A 15,632-nucleotide genomic window follows, 5' to 3' on the forward strand; every position below is an offset into this window, starting at 1 on the left:
AGAGGCAGGCGGAGGCGGGGAGAGGCAGGCGGAGGCGGGGGCAGGCGGAGGCGGGGAGAGGCAGGCGGAGGCGGGGAGAGGCAGGCGGAGGCGGGGAGAGGCAGGCGGAGGCGGGGAGAGGCAGGCGGAGGCGGGGAGAGGCAGGCGGAGGCGGGGAGAGGGAGAGGGAGGCGGACGGGAGAGGCGGGAGGCGGGTGGGAGGAGAGGCAGGCGGAGGCGGGGGAGAGTGCAGGCGGAGTGCGGGGAGAGGGCAGGCGGAGGGCGGGGAGAGGCCGGCGGAGGCGGGGGAGAGGCCGGCTGAATGCGGAGAGAGGCAGGCGGAGGCGGGGAGAGGCAGACGGAGGCGGGGAGAGGCAGGCGGTAGGCGGGCAGGGAGAGGCAGGCGGGTGGCGGGAGATGAAGAGGCAGGCCGGTGGCGGGGAGAGGCAGGCGGGGGTGGCGGGGAGAGGCAGGCCTGGTGGCGGGGAGAGGCAGAGCGCGGTGGAGTGGCGAGGAAGAGGCAGGCGGTGGGGGGAGAGGCAGGCCGGGTGGCGGCGGACGAGGCAGGCGGTGGCGGAGAGGCAGTGGCTAGGGGGCGGGGAGAGGCGGGGGGTGGCGGGGAGAGGCGGGGGGTGGCGGGGAGAGGCAGGCGGTGGCGGGGAGAGGCAGGGGGTGGCGGGGAGAGGCAGGCGGGGTGGCGGGGAGAGGCAGGCGGTGGCGGGGAGAGGCAGAGGGTGGCGGGGAGAGGCAGGCGGTGGCGGGGAGAGGCAGGCGGAGGCGGGGAGAGGCAGGCGGTGGCGGGGAGAGGCAGGCGGTGGCGGGGAGAGGCAGGCGGTGGCGGGGAGAGGCAGGCGGTGGCGGGGAGAGGCAGGCGGTGGCGGGAGAGGCAGGCGGTGGCGGGGAGAGGCAGGCGGTGGCGGGGAGAGGCGGAGACAGGGAGAGGGGCGGAGACAGGGAGAGGGGCGGAGACAGGGAGAGGGCGGAGACAGGGAGGGGAGCGGGAGACAGGGAGAGGGGCGGAGACAGGGAGAGGGGCGGAGACAGGGAGAGGGGCGGAGACAGGGAGAAGGGCGGAGACAGGGAGAGGGGCGGAGACAGGGAGAGGGGCGGAGACAGGGAGAGGGGCGGAGACAGGGAGAGGGGCGGAGACAGGCAGACACACACAGACAGACAGACAGACAGACAGACAGACAGACAGACAGACAGACAGACAGACAGACAGACAGACAGACAGACAGACAGACAGACAGACAGACAGACAGACAGACAGACAGAGGGCTTAGCCTTGTTAATTTGTTTTCCTATTACTTGATAGCCAATATTGAAACGGTGCTGGGATCTGAATTCCATATGTGGCAGATGGAAGCAGGGTCTTTGGTCTTGGAGGGGTTCTAGTCTGAGGGCCTTGGTAACTGCCTCGCTTCCGTTTTCTCCTACACAATTTACCTCCAGCCTAGTGGTGGTGCCGCTGCTGAGGATTTGGAGGCAGTTTAGGCAGTATTTTAAGCTTAGCTCCATTTCACTGTTTGCCCCCATTTGTGGGAATCACCATTTGTGACTGGATTTGGATGTGGTTTAGGTCGGGCCAGGGGGACGGGGGAGCTGGAGAGGTTTGGAGTCATGTTTGTAGAGGGTAGGTTTGTTGGATTTGAGGAGTTGTTGGATAAATTCTAACTCCCGAGGTCTAATTTATTTAGGCATCTCCAGGTGTGTGATGTTCTGTGCAAGGACATCTCGTTGTTTCCTTTGGCACCTTCACCCTCCCTCATCAATAGGATTGTATCTCTGGCCAAAGTGGGTGAGGCTCCGTTGGATAGGGGGAGGAGGAAGTGGGAGAGGAAGCTGGGACCGGCTATGAGGGAGGGGTGTGAAGTGAGGCTCTACATTGTGTCAAAACAACCTCCTCCTGTGCTCAGCTCAGCTTCATTCAATTCAAGGTGATGCACAGGGCGCATCTGACTAGGACTAGGATGAGTTTTATTTTGTCTCGGGGATGGAAGATAGGTGCGAATGGTGTTCTCGAGTACTGGCGAATCATACCCATAAGTTCTGGTCATGTCCTAAACTTTTGGGTCTCCTGCTTTAACATGTCAGGAATTTTTGATTTTGAACTGGAGCCTTGTCAATACTCGTGGCCATTTTCAGGGTCTCAGTCTCGCTGGTGCTGCAGACAGGGGTGAAGACAGTTATCCTCGCCTTTGAGCCGTTGATAGGCCGGAGGAGAACTCTGCTGGGATGGAATTCTCCCACTCCGCCCAGCGCCTCGGCATGGCTGAGTTACCTAATGGATTTCCTATATCTTGAGGAATGCAAGGGTTTCATTCGAGATTGCAGCCATTCATTTATCGTATCAGCCTCTCCGAACAGGCATCGGAACGTGGTGACTAGGGGCTTTTCACAGTAACTTCATTTGAAGCCTACTTGTGACAATAAGCGATTTTCATTTCTGGGCAGCATGGTAGCATAGTGGTTAGCTCAATTGCTTCACAGCTCCAGGGTCACAGGTTCAATTCCTGGCTTTGGCCACTGACTGTGCGGAGTCTGCACGTTCTCCCAGAATGTGCGTGGGTTTCCTCCGGTTTCCTCCCACAGTCCAAAGATGTGCAGGTTAGGTGGATTGACCATTCTAAATTGCCCTTAGTGTCCAAACCTTCCCTTAGTGTTGGGTGGGGTGCTCTTTCCAAGACCCGGTGCAGGCTCGATGGGCTGAATGGCCTCCTTCTGCACTGTAAATTCTATGATTCTAAATTCTATGATTTCCTTTTTCAGAGAGTTAGTCACGGTCAGCCATTTGGGGGGGTAATTAATTATCAGTTGGGTTTTTTTTTTAGTTATAGGTGTAAGGGGTGGAATTAGGATTGGGAATGGTTGGAATGCATTATTCATGTACAGTACCTGTATGTATTTGGTAATTAATATAGATTTATTTCGTAATAATGAAAAATTATTTTGTAAAAAATATTTTAAAATAAAAATGTCTGTGGTGGCTGCCATGATTGGTGGGGATGGATTCCCGACCAACTCTTCAGATGGCTGGGCAGGAAATTTGAAAAGTTCTGTCCATAAAAGGAAAATTAGAATCATGATCATCTTGAGCAGTGTGTTATACACATTAATGGCAACTCAGTGCGATGCATATGGAATCATTACCTACTCCTGAATGGGCCAAAGATTAAGATGGTAATAATGGGGGAAGCTGACAGCCTCTTTCTTTTATGTTATTGAAGACAAATACAGCTGCAGCTCATGGACTGTACTATGAGGCACCTGCTGTTTTAATGTCAATTCAACATCTTTTAACTGAAAGTTCACAATGATGCATTAACCTGAAGAGCTGAAACCTGCTGTTATGCTCATTCCAGCAACAGATGTGCTTCCTGTGCGCCCCCTGATCCATAATAACTGTTTGCTAATGCCATTTAAAACTGACTCATATAGTATTTCTGGAAGTGAAACAGATCAGAGGTTTTAATGCATTAGCTATAGTGATTTTACACTCTCGAAGACATAAGGTCATGCACACAAAAGACTTGACAGAAAAAAGTATTCAAAAATTTAATTCACAACTCATTTTTGACGTGCCTACATCAGTGTGAATGCTTGATAATAGTGAAAAGTGAACAAAAACCTCCGACAGGAAAAGCAGAGAGAAAAGATAATTGACGTTAAACAGGATTAATTTAACAGACCTGCCTATTCTCAAATACATACACCAGGCAAGCTTCAGGGTTGCATCATCTCTGACAGAATTGTAGCAGAGTTTACTTGCCACCAGGATTGTTGGGATGCCGATTGTTGTGATTAAATCAGATTTCTTCCCTTCATTCCAACCCAACTCCTGACATCCAGGTTAGTCTCCTTGGTCAGCACGGTGATCACAAGCTAGGTTTCCGTTATTCTGTTATTATGGTCCCTGGACAGCCTAAAAAATATTTACATATTGCACGGTAGCATGGTGGTTAGCATAAATGCTTCACAGCTCCAGGGTCCCAGGTTCGGTTCCCGGCTGGGTCACTGTCTGTGCGAAGTCTGCACATCCTCCCCGTGTGTGCGTGGGTTTCCTCCGGGTACTCCGGTTTCCTCCCACAGTCAAAAGATGTGCGGGTTAGGTGGATTGGCCATGATAAATTGCCCATGATAAATTGCTAACACAATGTTAGCAGCACAGAAACCATTATGTTCCACTCATATCCTTCCCAATTATACCTACCCACATAACCTCAAAAAACCCACTCCAAATTACATAGTTATTTGTTCAGTTCTTTTCTGAAGGGGTGGAATCTACAGTAGGACAGATCATACATAAGGTGGAAAGACCAGACAAGAGTACCCAGATAACCTTTTCTTAATACGTGGCTCATGCCCCTATGATGCTAATTAAAATAGAAGCCTGGTTACACTTGATCTTTCAGTTACAAATAAAAAGTGACAAGCAATGTCATAATAGCTGAAAATAAGGCTTACCTCCCTGTTCGATATCTGAATCGGTGAGATGAGTGAGAGAGAAGCTGGCAATGTTGGACGGAGAAATAGAAAAACGAGAATATGACGATGATGTATCTGTCCACTTTTGTTCCAAGGTCCGGGAGGATGGAGGAGGGGAAAAGTATCGCAAGGAGGGAGAAGGGGACTGTTTTAAGTAAGCAAGGCGGTTTGACGTTTGAGCGATAAATGACTCAGGAGAGGTCATGGAGAAATCATCTTCCCATTCAAAACCACTGCCTGAAAGAGGAAAGCAGAAAGCTACAGTTATATTACATCAAGTACATTTTCAATATGAAACCATGACCAAGATTGGGTCAATATTTTCTTCTGTAGCTTTTTTTTCCCTCAAAAATTGCCAGGAAAATTAAATTGTGGCATTCTTCCCCAAGTAAATCCTATCGGGCACTGATCCATTCCAGAAAGCCAGTTGGCAAAGAAAAGTACTGGAGCTAATCTTTACACGCATTTATAGTTACTGACAAAGTTAGTAAAGAGACTGCTAATATGTCTACAGACAAAGAGACTGCTAATATATCTACAGACATATCTTTACCTGAACTACTTGACCTCCGTTCACAGCTTAATCTGATCTGCTTTCCCTGCAAAATGCCTGATTACCCAAGCTCCATCCAGTAACAACATCTTACCAAGCTGAAATCTAATTAACTCCCTTAAATCCAAACAAAATTAGCCCAAGCTTTTTACGATGGCTTAATTCACACGTCCGGCTTCCAAAACCTTTCAAACTAGGAATCATTATAAAACATGACTGCAGCAGTCAAATACTAACTCAGGATATAATCATTTTGGAATACCAACCTGCATGATCTGTGGTACAACATAGTAGGACCGTTGCATCGCATCACTATATTGTAAACAATTAGCTACACCAAAATAGAGGTATTTATACCTTCTTCGTCAGTGGAGCTCTCAGAGTTTGAGAATCTGCTTGAGAAATGGGAGCCAGTTGGTGCAATGGGGCTGCCACAGTCAGAAACCTGACTGTTTTCCGCTGCTGAATGTTCTCCCAGTTCTTTGGTAGGGGTCTCCTAAAAAGTAACAAGATAAACCATTAATGCAACTGTAGTGCACAGATAGCTCCATAAAGCTACCTTGACACTACCCAGAAACAACAGTCTGGCCTATTATAATGCCAAATTACAACGGTCCCCTGTAAAATATTGTTTTCACAACGGTTGTAATTAATTACCAATACAATTTAATCTTTCTTCCCGTAATTGCCTAGGGTCTTCCATATTATGATCTTCATTACTTTAATCAGTCAATTACCAAAATTATGGTAAGTCTATCAAATACAGTACATCACAATGTAACAACCAAAATTGCTTTTTGCATGTTACCTTGCCATTTGCTAAAAACTGCAAAATTCTATGTGCAGTTTCTTAAATAAACTAATTTTATTTACATTATAAAAGTTGGACACGTTCACAATTTTTCCACATTATACTCCATCTGTAACATCTTTGCACATTCACTATACACATAACCCTTTACAGACTCCTTATGCCCTCTCGACAATTGGCTTTCCTACTTATCTTTGTGCAATTAGCAAATATGACAACTATACATTCAGACCCGTCATTCAAGTCACTAATATAGATTGGAAATAGTTGAGACCTCAGCACGATCCCTGTGGCACTCCACTTGTTAAATCTTACCAACCCGAAACTTACCCATTTATGCCTACTCTCTGTTTCCTGTCAGTGAACTAATCCTCTATCCATGCTAATATGTTACCCTCCATACCACAAGCTCTTATTTTGTGTAGTACCCTTTGATGTGACACCTGGTCAAAGGCTTTCTGTAAATCTAAGTGTACTGCATCCACAGGTTTCCCTTTAACTACAGTCCTCAAAGAACTCCAATAAATTAGTCAAACACTATTTCCCTTTCACAAAACCATGTTGACTTGGATTGCATTGAGGTTTTCTAAGTGTTCCACTATAACCCCCTTGATAATAGATTCCAGCAGTTCCTCTATGACAGATGTCAAGCTGACTGGCCTGTAGTCTCCTTTTTGTTTTCCTCCTAGCTTGAATAGAGGAGTTACATAATGATGATGATGATAATAATAATAATAATAATAATAATCGCTTATTGTCACAAGTAGGCTTCAATGAAGTTACTGTGAAAAGCCCCTAGTCGCCACATTCTGGCTCCTGTTCGGGGAGGCTGGTACGGGAATTGAACCCGCGCTGCTGGCCTTGTTCTGCATTACAAGCCAGCTGTTTAGTCCACTGTGCTAAACCAGCCCCTACATCCACTATTTTCCAATCTGATGGAACCTTTCCAAGTCATTAATCTCCTCCAAGCAATCACTCAATTGTAAAAAAAGGATAACACTTGCTACTGTTAATGGGAATTATGGTTAACAAGTTTGTTCAAGAACATTCAAACATCATTGGTCACAGACCATGAGGGAAGAAGAGATAAAGGCTGATTTAATAATTGTTTACCTGGTCAAACAGAAAGACTGTGACATCATCAAAAAATGACACCACCTTGTTCACGCATCTCGTTCTTGGCTCTGCTTTTAAAGGATCAATGGGCCCAGTGTCTTTCAGCAAACTTTTGAGAGCTTTTCCATCATCATTCTCAGTCACAACTATTGGCACTGGATGTGCTGCATCATCTTCACTCTCTGAACTGGGGCTATTAATTGAATAACCTCTGTAGTCATCCTCTGAATCGTCACTGTTTTCATCTTCTTCATCGGCTTCCATGCCATCTTGCTCCTCAGATGGGTCAAAAAATTCAGATGCACCTAGCCTGCCAAGGTAGCGTCCTTCAACATCGGGTTCCTTCAGTCTAGTTCCTTCAATACCCTTTGACAATGGTTTCTTGATATCCTTCTCAACAACTATTCCAAAGTCCTCCTTCATATCTTCGGAAAACTTAGTGCTGAGGTCTGGGGGGTTAAACAAAATCTCCGACACTGATACGGACCCATCAATGGCAATTGCATGCAAGTCATCCAAATACTCAGCAGAATTTTCATCATTGGTTACTCTATTAATTCTGTCATAGGTTCCTGCTTTAAAGTTATTTGGAAAGTCTCCTTCATGATCTGAGCAAAAAGGTAACAATTCCTTGTTCTTAAAATTCAAGCTTTTATCTGATGAAGTACTTGACAGTGCATCACAGAAATCAAATGGTGCGGCAACTTTGTCACTATGGTCAGAAACAACCTCATTAATTTCACAAGTAGCATTTTTATGATCAGTTTCTTCATTACTCCTCTCAACATTCTCGCTGTCAGCTCTTTTATCTGGTTCAGAATCATTATCTGAGAAATAAGCAGAGTCTCTATGGGAATTTTGGTGACCATCATTAGTTAACGTGTTTGAGGTCTCTTTGGGAGTGTCCCCATCAATGATATCTACTGATGGGAGAGCATCCTCCTTGGATACAACAATGAGTGGATTTGAGGGGTAAGTTTTAGGAAACTCAGCACTGGGTGCATCCAGGACAGCTGAAGAGGGAGATGTGCTTACATTGTTGCACTGCGATGTCCATTCTGGTGATTCCAGATTTTCAGTTTCATAGCCACTGTCAGGTTGTTTCTGAGGTGGCTTTAATTTCTGAGAAACTGTACTTTGTGTCTCTAAAACCCCTAACACCCCGTGCATCTCGAGTGAGTCCAAAGAATCTGGTGTTTCTGAAGACTGTTCTGAATTAAGGTGCAAGAAAGATGCACTATCTTCTTCCACAGGGCTAATGTGATTTGATAAATCTGAGGAAGGCACGGAAACCATAGATTCAGCATTTGCAAAACTACTGGGTGAGGGTTCAGGAATATCTCTCGTCTCCATTGATTTCAAAGACTCTACTGAAGTGTGCCCTGAAGGAATGGAGGTGGACAGTTCAACATTTTTGGATCCACTGAAGTCTTCAGATGAAGGAACAGTGTCCAGTGTTTTTGGAATCTCTTTTGGAGAACAAACACAATGAACTGAAGCCAATAATTCCAAGCTTTCAGAGAGGCTTAGAGCTTCAGCAGGGGGACTAGTTTCTAATGTTTTCAACATGGGTTCAGGCAGTGAACGTACAGTTGCCATTTTGCTGACTTCTTGCACCAGTTGTTTTTCTTCATTCAGAGTGACTGCACACAGGCTCTGAATCGGAGCAACAAGGTCAACTTCTGCAGGTTCCATGTACTTTGACGACTCTGGTATGGTGACGCCAGCTGTATTTTCTTCTGCCATTCCAGGGGTTAAGTCTTCTTCAAGGAAATGCTTTTTGGCATTATTGCACATGCTAGCAGCGGCACTTTCACTGCACCGAGCAGTCTCTTGGCAGTGTTCTTGAGGCAAAGTGATATTACATTTAGAGATGCAGCCATCAGTAGTGTCACATCCTAACCCTGAGCTACTATATATTATACATCCTTCATCTAACTCCTGGTTAACTTGTTGTTCTTCACAAGTTTCACCCTCATCTGAACAAATGCAGAGCCCCTGTTTGTTTTCTATCAGAGGTGGCAAAGATCCACTCTGTGAACTAACTTCTTTAGTAAGACTGCCCATAGATCCATGCTGTTGTGAACCGTAGAATTGCTTATTTTGATTGGTTAAGTCCAAGTCCATTGCACGGTCAGCAGTGACGTGTGATGAGGAAGCAACACTAGCGACCGATAAAGTGGCAAAATTATTAATTGGGTGTCCAACATTCACCTCATTGCTGGCATCACCTATTGGTGAGGAGTCATGTAGAAGTTTATTTTCTTTAAGAAAAAGATAGTTAGAAGACAGTTTCTCAGATTGGAGTAATCTCAAACTGTCATGATCATTGGTGCTTTCTGTGTAAACTGTATCCATTTTAGTTTTCAAAAAGGGACTGGAAGTGTTTACGTCGAGTGTTGTAGATTGATGAATTAAGGACTCCATGGGAGTTTCTTTACTTGAAACTAGACCAGATGCACTTTTCCTTTTAATCTCACCAAATTCAGGGAGATCAAGCATTATGATCTCATCGGTGTTTAAAAATCCTTTGTTAAAAGGCATCTCGCCTAACCTATGATCATCAAAGATATTGTTGTGGCGAGGGCTTTCAGTATAGCTAGAGGCATAGGAACCAAGCATTCCCTCAGTTACTTCAGACTTTTGCAACTTTTGATTGTAGCACGGCATGAAATCTACATCTGGACTCAACTCGTCCCCCAAGTCTCTAAGAATAACAAAGGATTCAGGGTCCTTGGCCTGAGGAAATCCTTTGTTGGGATAATCTGCATTTTCATCAGAATCCAAGTTTGTTTCACCTTGTTCCTCCAATTGTATATAATATTCACTTCCAACTGAAGGATAATGGGCATCGAATACAGGAACAATTCCTGATACAGCGAGTGGACTTCCATCAGCATCTTTTCTAATGAGTTTATCATCTGAATGAGTTTGAACTATTGAGAAATTGCTTTTCTCAAAAGCAGCTGTGGGGTAGAAGATGCTCTGGTAGTTTACCTTTGCCCCATCAGTTCCCTGCACATGGTCTTCAAAATGGTCAAGTTTAGCAGTCTCCCATACATACTCAAAATTTAGTCCTTTACTTGTTTCAGTAACTGTGAGGATATCATCCATTTCCTGGTTCAGTCGCTCAGCAACAAAATGCTCCAGGATTGGAAAAGATGAATTATTTGCCATAGCTTGCCGATTGCTGTTGCTGGACTTCAGTGCATTCCATCTTATTTCAAAGTCATCTTCACATTCCTTTTGACTTTGCATGCGGAGGTACGTTAGCAGCCGGTGGATCTCCTCAGCAGTTGGTCTCTTTTCTGGAGCTAACCAACACAATTGCAGAACTTCATACCTGTAAGACAGATCTTGGTTATTAGAAAAGTGACCATTGCATAATATGCTGCAAGGCGTATTAGGCTTTAGTTAAGATGTTAGCCAGTGGTTGGATTATTCCAGCAGAGGTTTCTGGACAGCAATTTTTCTAATCACTTCTTGGACAAATTGTGTTCTGTCTGCTGCAGAAATACAAGGGGAATACCTAAGAAAATATTCCTGTTAGCATTTCTACTATTTTGGTTCCCTTATCTCCTGCTTCCAAAGGTACCATCAGTTCCCCCATGGCTCACCCATAGAATTATATCATTGCTTGTGAACTTAAACAGTGAGGTGCGATAGGAGGAAAGAACAAATCTATTGTCCACAGACACTTTAGTAGGGATCATTGGAAAGTGGCCTTAAGTGGGGAGTCTGGATAGTCCCATATCTCTCTCTCTCCTCCTCTCCGCACACACACACACACCCCCGGGCTCCCCTGGATAGTGAAGTTGAAAACCTTTACTCCAACATTGCTGAAAGCTGCCTACACCTCATGTGGTGGTGAAATAGTGACCCAAGAGGACCACTAGATTGACCTAGTTTAAAGGCCAGTCATTACGGAGTTAGGCAGAGCAAATTGAGGCATTTTACTCTAGAAATGCAAAGACTTCAAAGAGCATTAGGTCTTTAAAAGGTAAAATTCAGATTCAGTTCATGTGGATAAGTTATTGGATTCAGACAAGTTGCAAGGACTAAAGGACATGAATATAACTTACATAAGCAATAGAACAATTGTGCTGACTGGCTCTAAACATTCACAAGGGAATTAGATGAACGCCCGAGTGAGCCTGAAATTACAATGTACCTAAGGACCATTGGATATGTGACTCCCAGTCATTGCGGTCTCCTAGATTGTTTGATTGCCTTTGAAAGTCAGAGATAAATATAATTTTCTTATCTCTCGGCAGTTTGTCCAAGCAGATAGCACAGGTGGGTGAATAGAGATCACAGTGAATGAGATGACAGCATGGCACAGTTTGCTCACAAGCTGCTTAACCCATAGTGCTCTGACACAATGGGTACTAAAAAAATTTTTTTTTAATTTAGAGTACCCAATTCATTTTTTCCAATTAAGGGGCAATTTAGCATGGCCAATCCACCTACCCTGCACACCTTCGGATCGTGGGAGCGAAACCCATGCAAACACAGGGAGAATGTGCAAACTTCACATGGACAGTGACCCAGAGCTGGAATCGAACCTGGGAGCTCGGCACCATGAGGCAGCAATGCTAACCCACATTGGATTCTAACATGCAAGCCCTTGACGATTTACACTTTTATGAATCCATGTCGTTTATATTATACTGTTGCGTCACCTGACAAATGGGCTGTATGTTTCCAAATTGAAAGGTTTGCTGTGCATGAATAGTATTATCTCCACAAATTGAAGCAATGTTTTGTGTATATTTACACTGAAACCACATTCTCTTAATTCTTGTAACCCAAGTATAAATTTATAAGTATATTAGCTACAACAGAAGATTATCTACGATTTAGAACCACTTTTGTTCAACGAGCTTTCAATCTAAACATGTAATTGTTGGAAACAGAGTTCCAAGCACCAGCTTGAATAATAATTTGTATCTCTCACTGCTTGGTTACATTTTAAACAGAGACTTTTTCCACCAAATATTTTACTGGAGGCACAATGGTGTAATAGCAGTATTAATCTTATTACATTGACGCAGATTCACTCCGAAGATCTGCTTAATATATTTATAAATTTGCAGTTAAAAATATGTATGCAGGCATTTTACGTCAAACTAAAATATCGTGCATCTTTGTTTCCTAGCAACAGTGCCTTGTCTACATAAGCCCTATGACTAACACAGGTAAAACAGTGGGAATTACTTTTCAACAAAACATAAAAAGCTATAAAACCAAGCAATTACCATCTGTCCGAGTGAGTCAACTCCAGTCGTGGCTTGGGGAGTTTAATCTGCTGTTCCTTTATAACGAAGATTAGCACCTCTTTGTCAGAAAGGTGCAGGTAGGGCTGGTTGGCACTCTCAAATAACTCCCACAACACAACACCTAATGACCTGTAAAAAGGAAGAGAGAAGTCACTTTTTCATCACTCACAAAATGATGCACAAGATACAAAACCAGTGACAAGCAGGCACAACAATCCTGCCACATTCAGGTTGTACCACTTGCTTTTCCATACAAATCAATAATGCTTTATTCAAAACATTTTACGAGAGAACAAATGAAAGGTTCTAACAAGCAAACTGACAATGTTGTAAATACGCAGCAGGGCAGGCACCATTAGTGGAGAGACAAACAGAGTTAAAGTTTCATGTTGATTCAGAATAGAAATGGAAAACAGATCGAAACGACTTAATCTGAGGATTGTAGGAATTCAAAGGTCCAAGAACAACGGAGTATTTTGAAACAACGTTAAAGAGGTTGATAGGTGAGGAGAAACAGGGACCCTCCATCGTATTTGATCAGGCGCTTTGAGCGAAGCCACAAATTAATGATCCACAGAGAGCTGTTATTTTTGGTCTAAAGAGTGGGTCCTACAACGTGCAAAGGAAAATCGAGAAGTACAATGGGAAGGTTCCGTTAAAGTTTAAGGACTTGGACTGAACTGAGGGAACTTATATAAAATTTGTTGTTGACTGGGATGTATCTTTAGAAATGTTATTGTTATAAATGCTTCATATTTGTATTTCTGTATTCCTTGTTCATTTTTATATGCTGTTGCTTTTCTATTTTATACGATACAGTTAATTATGTTGCAAATGGGCAGCACGGTGGCACAGTGGATAGCACTGCTGCATCACGGCGTCGAGGTCCCAGGTTCACGGCGTCAAAGTCCCAGGTTCGATCACGGCTCTGGGTCACTGTCCGTGTGGAGTTTGCACATTCTCCCCGTGTTTGCGTGGGTTTCGCCCCCACACCCCAAAGATGTGCAGGCTAGGCGGATTGGTCACCATAAATTGCTCCTTCATTGGCAAAAATGAATTGGGGTACTCTAAATTTAAAAAACAAATTATATTTGAAATGATTGTTGGTTAAAGTTTTTTTCTCCATTTGTTCTCGGGTTTTCTTTAAAGAATTAAAAGGGATATTTTAAAGGGATGTAATTTAGAAATATAGTACATGGAACTGACCAATGATCTAAAAGTTTAAAATGGGAAAATTATATTTTTAGTTTTCAATTAATAACCTGCTTTAGTTATTTACTTAGATAAAATAAGATCTGGCGTGAACACTACCTTGCTAGATTATTTTGGATGGCTAGTGTATGGGAACAGAATTAAGAGGGCGGCTGCGGATTGCAAAATCTGTTTAGATTTGTTTCATGGAGCCTACAAGGTTTATATGGTTGGGAGTTGGGGTTTAGAGTGACAGGTAATGTTTAAAAATAAATGGCTGGGGGATTTTTGTGATAGGAAGAAGAAAGGGATGGGAGGGATAAAATACTGACGGTGATAGGAAACATGGAGCTATTCCGCTTACATGGCAGATCAGCCAACCATCTATGATATCCTCTAACTTCAATAGCTTGGTGGTCAAAAAGGACGAACCATTACAGTGTAAATGGCTGATTTAAAAAGTAGGGTGAATAAGAGAACGCCAATTCGATTAATTGCATGGAATGTAAGAGGTGTAAGGGATCCAATTAAACGTACAAGAGTTTAAAAGTAGGAGAGCCGATGTGATGCAGTTGCAGGAAACCCGCCTACAGATAAGAGACCAAATTAGAATTCAGATGAATTGGATGAGCCAGATATTTCATTCAGGCTTTGATAGCAGAGCCCTAGTGGTGGCAATAGAAGATGATTCATTTCCAGAAGGATAAGGTAGTAAAGATCATGAGGGCAGATATGTAATAGTTATGGGGACTTTGAAAGGTAAATTGGTGGTTCTGGGCAATGTTTATGCTCCAAATTGGGAGAATGTAGAGTTTATAAAGACGGCACCGGCTGCGATACCTAATCTGAATACACATCAGTTCAGTTTTGGAGGGACCTCCGGTGACGGGGATGTGCGGAGTAGTCACACATCAGGTGGCTCTCCTCCAGAACAACAGTAAAATAGGCACTTTTGGACGAATTTAGCCCGAAACCACAGACTCATCAGCTCCTTAAAAAGACAAGAAAGAAGAGTCGAATGCCAGCATACAGTAGTTCAGTGGGCTGCAGGGAAGCCAGAAACGGTGGAAAAGGGCAAGAGCAACAAGAGAGCGAGTCGGTGGACCCACGAGGCGAGGGGTCCCTGGCCATCCCTGAAAGAGGGAGACCGATGTCCCGGATGACAGGCTCTCCCTCACTTGGTGGGATGGAAGATATTCCTGACTAAGGAGCTGACCGTGATGAAGGATAAGATAAACATGGGGATCCAGGTGGCAGTCAGGGTGATGCTTCTGGAAGCACTAAGAACTTGGAACCAGATGAGGCAAAACTTAGGGCTAACCAAGGTGTCCACCATGGCCCTCATCTGCGGTAACCACAGGTTTCCATCAGCCATGCTAGGCACCATCTTTAAGAGGAGGAGACAGGACGGGGAGACACTGAGTTAGGGACTTTTACACAGGAGACAGACTAGCGACCCTCAATAGCTTTTAAAAAAAAATTTGAAGTACCCAATTATTATTTTTTTACAATTAAGGGGCAATTTAGCATAGCCAATTCACCTAACCTGCACATCTTTTGAGTTGTGGGGGTGAAATCCACGCAGATACAGGGAGAACATGTAAACTCCACAAGGACAGTGACCCAGGGCCGGGATTCGAACTCGGGTCCTCAGCGCCGTAGGCAGGAATGCTAACTACTATGCCACAGTGCTGCCCTCGACCTTGAATAGCTGACGGAGAGACTCAAACTACCAACCAGACAGGAACTCCGACATTTGCAAATCAAAAACTTTCTCTGCAAGGAGACGACGAGGTACCCCAGGGCCCCCGGGAGACACAATGTTGACGGGATTACTAGACGCAGACTGTCTGGGAAAGGGGAACTGCAGGGACAGATACGGACAACTTTTAAGGACACGTTCCCCACTGGACGGAACAAGGGAGAAATTGGAGGAAGAGTTAGGGACGGAAGCATTGAACAGAGCTCCATTCAACTTAAAATGGTGCACAGAGCACATCTGACAGGAACCCGGATGAGCATGCTTTGTCTGGAGGTGGAGGTCAAATGTGAACGCTGTCGGGAGGCTTGGCCAACTGCACCCACATGTTCTGGGCATGCTCCAGACCTGTCGAGTTCTGGACAGCTTTCTTCTAGGCAATAGGCAATGTCCTAGGTTGTGTGTGTGTGTGTGTGTGTGTGTGTGTGTGTGTGTGTGTGTGTGTGTGTGGGGGGTGGG

At 44.6% G+C, this 15,632-nt stretch overlaps 1 protein-coding gene across 1 annotated transcript in view; it reads right to left on the minus strand.

The window, feature by feature from the left end:
• The window catches only part of lmtk2 (lemur tyrosine kinase 2), a 167,281-nt gene that overhangs the window by 16,469 nt on the left and 135,180 nt on the right, over window positions 1-15,632 (minus strand). The window contains exons 10-13 of the mRNA XM_038820432.1: window positions 12,203-12,352; window positions 6,942-10,287; window positions 5,375-5,513; window positions 4,444-4,701 (exon numbers count right to left, since the gene is read on the minus strand). Of these exons, the coding sequence (XP_038676360.1) occupies window positions 4,444-4,701; window positions 5,375-5,513; window positions 6,942-10,287; window positions 12,203-12,352 (3,893 nt within the window). The remainder of the gene's footprint in view (window positions 1-4,443; window positions 4,702-5,374; window positions 5,514-6,941; window positions 10,288-12,202; window positions 12,353-15,632) is intronic.

Source organism: Scyliorhinus canicula, chromosome 15 (assembly GCF_902713615.1).
Source record: "Scyliorhinus canicula chromosome 15, sScyCan1.1, whole genome shotgun sequence".
NCBI classification, from domain to species: Eukaryota; Metazoa; Chordata; class Chondrichthyes; order Carcharhiniformes; family Scyliorhinidae; genus Scyliorhinus; species Scyliorhinus canicula.